Below are 7947 nucleotides of genomic sequence, written 5' to 3' on the forward strand. Positions count from 1 at the left end.
ATGTGCTACAACTGCATGACAAGTGTAGTGTACTAATTACTCATTACTAAATACTAATACTAGCATCGTAGACAAGGAACATGTACATGCAATTTTGAGAAGATAATAGTACTTAAAGAAGTTATAGTTGCAAGCACAATTACACTTGGACAGACAGAGAAGTTATCTCATTGAGGTATTTTATCTCATTTTGGAAATGTTTTATGCTTATATAGAGAGGGAAACAGGTTTGAAGCATTATTCTCATATGAAAGTTGCAAGTGAATATATAGATTGGATCAGGAGATGGAAAACATGGAGTCTCAAACTTCTTACAAAGCAACAGTGCAGGAGGAAGAATCTGACATCTTTCTCACGAGAAATTCTCCAGTAACTCTCAAGGTTCTGTGATTTTACAGTAGGGCTTACCTTATAATAATAATCACTATCTTCCTTTGTGAAAAGATTTCCTCTGTTCTCAAAATTAAAATCTTGACACATGTATATTAATTACTGTTTTGTGGCTCCTATCTATATGTATTCATAATCATGTTATTTCTCTAAGACTTATATAGGCCAAAATCATGATATAGAAAATTATGATGATTTTGTTCTCATTCTTTGACCCTCCTATAATTGTGCTTTAGCTTCAGTCTCACATTTTTTAATAGGACTAATGCTGAATTTTTTTATTATTACTTATTGCATATAGTTCCATGATGTTATCTATAAAATTAAGACCACAAAGTGGGGATTTCTTAAGAACACCAAGGCAGAAGAGAAAGTAATATTGAATGGAGTGACAGGCATGGCTCAATCTGGTGAAATTCTTGCCATGTTAGGTCCCTCAGGAAGTGGCAAAACAACTTTGCTAGCAGCACTGGGAGGCCGGCTCGGAGGGAAACTCCATGGAAGCATAACATACAACGGCAAAGCCTTCTCAAATGTAATGAAGAGGAACACAGGCTTTGTCACACAAGATGATATCCTCTATCCCCACTTGACTGTGGTCGAAACTGTAGTGTTCACTGCTCTTCTGAGATTGCCAAAGAGTTTCACCACAAAGGAGAAAATTGTGCATGCAAAATCTGTGATGGCTCAACTTGGTTTAACCAAGTGCAAGGATAGCATCATTGGTGGACCACTTCTGAGAGGGATTTCGGGAGGGGAGAGAAAAAGGGTTAGCATTGGACAAGAAATGCTCATAAATCCAAGCTTGTTGTTTCTTGATGAGCCAACCTCTGGCTTAGACTCAACAATAGCTAAGAGAATTGTCTCAACTTTGTGGGAGCTTGCAAATGGAGGGAGAACTGTTGTCATGACCATTCACCAACCTTCAAGTAGGATGTACTGCATGTTTCACAAGGTGTTGCTGCTTTCAGAAGGGAACCTTTTGTATTTTGGAAAAGGGTCTAAAGCTATGGAATATTTTTCTAGCATTGGATATGCACCAATGACTATGGCCATGAACCCCTCAGACTTCCTTTTGGATCTTTCAAATGGTAAGTTGCTACTTGTTTGCTCTATATTGTTTTACAAAGTGTCAAGTTTCCTTTGTTATTTGTGAACCTTTTATACTCCACTATTGCATAGACAAAAGTTCAAAATCTCATTTATCTATTAGAACCTACATGTATTTGGATAAATTCACTTATTCTAACTTTCAAGATTGAGTAAATCTCTAAATTAGTCCATAAGATTATAACTACAGTATGTAACAAGTCATTCATTTAAGTTCTTTTTCATCTCATTTTTTGGCCTACATTAAGGACTAAAATGAATGGCTTTTACAGAAGTCATACTAAATGGGAAATTTAGAAAGTAATGCACTAAAGTGAAGTTACCAATGCTTCCAATCTCATGGACTAATCTAGGGGATCAAACTTAGAAATGAACTTTTCTCGTTAATTAGTATTTTATATACTCATGCTGCAAATATGGTAAAGAACATGGGGATAAAGATGAGTTTTTCAGGCTCTGAGCCAGTGATTTTCTTTTTTTATTTAAAAGAAAATACTTGGGTTTAATTTAACTTTCTCAGTTGGCCAAATGGGAAAATTTCTTGCAGGTGTCTACACTGATCAATCGAATGAGGACCATGCCTTAAATAAGCGCAAGTTGATTTCTGCATATAGGAACTACTTCGACGCAAAACTGCAGCCAGTGCTTCATGAAATAACTGAATATGATAAATGTAAGGGTAGAATTGAAGACAATGGCTTTGGGGAATGGCCTACCAGTTGGCCACAGCAATTCCTTGTGCTGCTAAAAAGAGATGTCAAAGAGAGAAAGTACGCATCATTCTCTGGCATGCGGATCTGTCAGGTCCTTATGGTTGCTCTTATTGCAGGACTACTATGGTATAAGTCTGACATTTCACACTTGCAGGATCAGGTAACATCTTTCAATAAATAAATCAAAGTTCCACTTAGAAAATAAATTCTATGAATATAGTTTCCCTGAAGATTTGTAATTATACTACTGAATTATTGCCTTGTTTTAACAAAGAAATATTTTTGTAATAATATGGTTAATCAGAGAAATGAATTAAGTCTTGAATGACTAAAGTTATAAACTAATTTGTAAGCTTATAACAATGATTCAATTGACATATCGTGATCGAGGATCTGGATGGATGTAGATTTGATTCCCCTTATGTCACTAAAACCCTGCTTGATGAGCAACTTTCTTCACTCCTCAGGGAGCTCCCTTGATACCTAGGCACTAGTTGAGTAGCTATGATTGGATAAAATTGTTTGTGGTTTAGGTCTGAGCAGTAATCTTTTGGTTGGGTATATGCTAATAGCCCTAGGATGCCTTTGGTTCCCTATCTAGTAGTATTGGAGGTTTCTCCCCATTTTACATTTTTTCTCAATAAAATAATAATAATTCAGTTGCTATGTACTTGCAGATTGGGATTCTATTCTTCATTTCTAGCTTCTGGAGCAGCATGGCTCTCTTCCAAGCAATATTCACCTTCCCCCAAGAGCTAACAATTCTTAAGAAGGAACGATCCTCTGGAATGTACAGGCTCTCCTCATATTTCATGTCAAGAATGGTTGGTGACCTTCCAATGGAGCTTGGGCTTCCTACCATATTTCTTGCCATAGTCTATTGGATGGCTGGGCTGAAACCTAATGTGGCAAACTTCATATACACAATGCTCAGTGTCTTTCTCAATGTGCTAGTTTCACAAGGGCTAGGCCTTGCCATTAGTGCTATTGTAATGGAACAGAAATCTGCATCCACACTGGCCTCGGTGATCATGCCAACTTCCATTCTGCTTGGTGGATACTATAATCAACATGTGCCAAAATTTATAGCATGGCTGAAATACTTCTCCACCCACTACTACGTGTACCATCTTGTGATAGGGTCTCAGTATGGCACTAGTGACACATACCCTTGTTCTAATGGCCAGTGTTTGGTTGCAGAACATCCTGTGATTAAGCAAGTGGGGCTACATTTGCAAGGGAAAATCACGGCTGCATTGGCTCTGTTCATAATGCTAATAGGCTTCAGACTTGTGGCTTATCTTGCTCTGATGAGGATTGGGGTGACAAAGAAGGCTTAGGAGATTTGTCGTTAGTTCTAAATTCTAATATAGTAGTACTTGGTCTTTTTTAGTCATTTAATGGTGTAGTATCATACCATCTAGCAAATCCATACAACTTTTTAATTGCTTAGCAAGAAAACCTGGGAAAGCTTGTATGCTTAATATTGATGATGATTGTGAAAACTTTTATCACTTTATGTCTATTTATCTCTTATTATCTGTCTGTCTGTCTATCTAAGACTAAGACATGTCATGCATACACAAAAAACTTCTTTTGTTTTTTGCATTATGATAAATTTTTAAATGAACTCTCTCTTTTTCTTCAGAAAATAAAAATGCATTCAATACTATCGTACTGTCACCCGATGGGGGAAATAGGCCAACACAATAACAAAATTTATAACAAAGTAATAAGCAGTGGAAATAAATTCCCCCAAACTTGCAAAAATCTGTGAGGAGCACCAATGAAATATAGAGCGCAAAATAGAAATTAAGGAAAAAACAAAGACACAATTTGTTTAACGTGCAAAACTCATCAATGCAAGGATAAAAATCATGGGTCGTCCAGACCAAAGAAATAACTCCACTATAATCAATGAAGATACAAGAGAACCTCCAAAGAGTGCACTAAAATGTACTACAAACAATCAAATCAAAACAAACCCACAATTGATACAATAGAGACAAGAAGATAAAACCCCAAAATATATAACAGATAATGCGAAATACTCATCTCTCTATACAGATATCTTTTCTCAATCCAACCGAACAATTTGAAGTATCACACGCATAGAACTTGCTGTTCAAAAATCAGCCCGATCCAACGGTGAACGAATCCCCAGTTGCAATTAGAAAAATATTCTCTAGTGGGTGTGCAAAAATCACAATAATTTTTCCTCTCCTTCTTTCTCTCTCATTGATTTGTAATTATTTTCCCCTCTCAAATGAGTCTCTCTCACTATATCTCATTCTCTAATCTGACCTCTCTCCACTTAAATACAGTAAGTGAGACATAATGGCCTTCTCATTTGGGCCTTTACTCCACATAGAAATGGAGCCCAGAAAATCCAACAAATCTCCCCTTCATAACTATGTGGAGGTGACCGCCAAACCAAAAATCTTAGAGCAAGCTTCAAACTTCCCTCTTAGTAATGTCTTAATCATCGTATCAGCACCACTAAAGGATTTCACCTTCAAAGGGCCACAAACATCTAAATGTACCAATTCAAGCAACTCAGATTTTCTGGAGGGAGGATGCTTCTTGAAGGATACTTTGGTTTGCCTACCAACCATGCAATGATAACATTTCTCCAAATCTGCATTCTTTAATCCTAGAAGCATATCCTTCTTGGCTAAACAATTTAACCTCTTCTTACTGATATGACTAAGCCTTCGGTGCCACAAAGATGCCTCCATATCCATAGCATTTACATTGTCTCTAGCAACCAAAGCTTTCGTCCAATACAACTTTGAAATTTTCTCCCCCTTGGCCACAACCAGTTTACCCTTGGTGAATTTCCACTTTCCATAACCAAAGTGGTTATCATAACCAACATCATCAACTAACTGCACAGAGATCAAATTAAAGCGGACATATGAAATATGTTTCACTCCTCTAAGTAGTAACTGCATTCCCATGTTGGTTTGCAAACAAACATCACCAACACCAATCACCTTGGACACGCCATCATTACCCATCTTCAAGACTCCAAAATCACATAGAGTGTAAAATGTGAAGAACTTCTTCCTGGTTGTAACATGCAGTGTAGCACCACTATCGATTATCCACATGTTCTCATCAGATATAAGATTAAGCGAATTAGGATCATAGAGATAACAAGATCATCACTGGTAGCAGTAGTCACACGGTCATCATCATGATCCTTCTCCTTTTGCTTACCCTTCTTGTCTTTACTCTCCTTCTTCCATAGAAAACAATTCCTCTGGATATGCCCTGTTCTGTGACAATAATGACACTCAACATTCTTATACCGAGACCTAGAGTTGCTCCTGCTCTCGTCTCTATCACCCTTCATCATCTTCTTCTAGCTTCTCCCCCTATTTTCAGTAACAAGCACCTCTGACTGAGAAGAAGGACCTTGCACCTTCCTTCTCATCTGTTTATTAAGAGCACTAGTCTTTTCCATTTGCAAAGGAACAATACCATTGGGGGCAGCACTAATCATGGAGACCCAGAATGTCTCCCACAAATCAGGTAGAGTTATTAATAAGAACAATCCTAACATGTCATCATCAAAGTTGATACCTACAGTTGACAACTGATCACATCGTCCTTGAAATTCACTCAAGTGCTCAGTAAATGGAGCCTCGTCCTTGTACTTCAATTCAACAAAGTTCTTCAATAAATACAATTTGTTGTTCCCTGATTTAGAAGCATACAAGGACTCAAGAGTTTGCCACAGAGTTCGTGCATGTGTATCATGAGAAATAAGATTATAAATAGGTTCATCTACAAAATGTCTAATAAAACCGCATACACGTCCATGTTCAAAACCCCACTCTTCATCAAACATAGAATCTGCCTTTTGTGTGCCAAAGACTAGAAGATGCAAATTCTTCACAAATAGCAAGTCCTTCATCTTGCCCTTCCAAAAGTGATAGTTTGCTCCACTCAAGGATACCATCTTCATATGTGCCTCCATCGTTCAAACAAGTAGAAAAATAGTCTCTTAACCAAGAGCTCTGATACTACTCTGATGGGAGAAATAGGCCAACACAATAACAAACTCTATAACAGAGTAATAAGCAGCAGAAATAAATTCTCCCAAACTTGCAAGAACCTGTGAGGAGCATCTATAGAACACAAAATAGAAATTAAGGAAAAAACAGAGACACAATTTGTCTAACGTGGAAAATCCCTCAATTTAAGGGTAAAATTTCACGAGTCGTTCAGACTAAAGAAATAATTCCACTATAATCAATAAAGATACAAAAGCACCTCCAACAAGTACACTAAAATATGCTACAAACAGTCAAATTAAAACAAATCCCCAATTGATACAATAGAGACAAGAAGATAAAATCCCAAAATATAGAGCAGATAATGCGAAACACTCATCTCTCTCTGCAAATATCTTTTCCCTATCTAACCGTACAATTTGAAGTATCACGCGCGTAGAACCTACTGTCCAAAAATCAGTCCAATCCAACGGTGAACGAATCCACAATTGCAATTTAAAAAACGCTCTCTAATAGGTATGCGAAAATTACAATGATTTTCTCTATCAATGATTTGTAACTGTTTTCCCCTCTTAAATGAGTCTCTGTCATTGTATCTCACTATGTAATCTGACCCCCTTGAACCTTTACTCTACATAGAAAGGGAGTCTAAAAAATCCAACACCACCTACTAGACAAAATTAAGGCTTTTGTCTAAGGACAGTTTCAGACATTCATCAAATGGAGGGCTAAACTTTTTATTTTATTATAATTATTTAAATATCTAACTTCTAATCTCAAATAAATAAATATTTAATAAATAAAATTTTTTATAAATTATTTATTAGTTTTACACAAATTTAAAATTAATTTTTATTTCAATGATAATGAAAGAAGTACGTGTATATTTATACTAATTTTTTATTTTTATTTTAAATTTTGGGAGATTTTTTTATTTTACAAGCCAATAACAATTAAACAAAACGCACAACAATACTTTTGTAATTAAAAAAAGAAACAAACTCATTAAATATAATAATAATTAAAAGTCATTAAATTTTATAACAACTATATATAATATATATAAATATGTTTATAATATAACGTTATAATAATTAATTTTACTAATTAGATATATAAATAGATAAATGAAACTTATAATACTACAAAAAACATATGTAAAGTCATAGAAATACAACTTTTATCATATTTATTAATTACTAGTATATATATCTCTTTGTATTAGAATATAATTAGTTACAAGATATATTATTAAAAATAGAATAAATTTAGTGGTAAGTGATAACATATATTATCATATTTATTAATTCATATTTTTTTAACTAATACTAATATATATTAATTATTAATTAGTATGGGGCTAAAGCCCCTGCATGCCCCACCCACAAATTCGTCCCTACTTTTGTCATCTCTACCACGACACTCAGGCTAAGTTTAAGGCTTTGAGCTATCAAGTCGTAGAAGTGGAGAACAACACCAAAACCATGGAACTTGTTCTTAATTTATTTTATAATGATGACGAGTCTAATATAGACCCCGACTATTTTTGTTTTGGTCATTTGGATTAAAGAAGCCAATCTAACTGCTACTTATTCTTAGTCTTTGTTGTCTTTTCTAGGGCTATTGGTTCCCTTACCTTCCAATTGTTTCCTGCACTTTATTTTTGTCTTATGGAATGATCAATTCAAAATGTAAGATTACATTTCAAAATG

At 35.3% G+C, this 7947-nt stretch overlaps 1 protein-coding gene across 1 annotated transcript; it reads left to right on the forward strand.

Moving 5' to 3' along the window:
* The first annotated feature begins 254 nt into the window (after window positions 1-254).
* Window positions 255-3710, forward strand: LOC100812397 (ABC transporter G family member 9). Its single transcript, XM_003526033.4, has 4 exons — window positions 255-381; window positions 692-1481; window positions 2048-2373; window positions 2891-3710. The coding sequence occupies exons 1-4, from the start codon at window positions 286-288 to the stop codon at window positions 3551-3553; spliced, it is 1875 nt and encodes a 624-aa protein (XP_003526081.1). The 5' UTR covers window positions 255-285; the 3' UTR covers window positions 3554-3710.
* The last annotated feature ends 4237 nt before the right edge of the window (window positions 3711-7947 follow it).

The sequence above is a fragment of the Glycine max genome, chromosome 6, assembly GCF_000004515.6.
Source record: "Glycine max cultivar Williams 82 chromosome 6, Glycine_max_v4.0, whole genome shotgun sequence".
NCBI classification, from domain to species: domain Eukaryota; kingdom Viridiplantae; phylum Streptophyta; class Magnoliopsida; order Fabales; family Fabaceae; genus Glycine; species Glycine max.

What these genes read in the sequence shown, in the direction of transcription:
- LOC100812397 (XM_003526033.4), top strand. Translation starts at nt 286, where the DNA reads ATGGAAAACATGGAGTCTCAAACTTCTTACAAAGCAACAGTGCAGGAG. An exon ending in ATTCTCCAGTAACTCTCAAG is followed by an intron (nt 382 to 691) that starts GTTCTGTGATTT and finishes TATTGCATATAG; the next exon opens with TTCCATGATGTTATCTATAA. An exon ending in TTTCACACTTGCAGGATCAG is followed by an intron (nt 2,374 to 2,890) that starts GTAACATCTTTC and finishes ATGTACTTGCAG; the next exon opens with ATTGGGATTCTATTCTTCAT.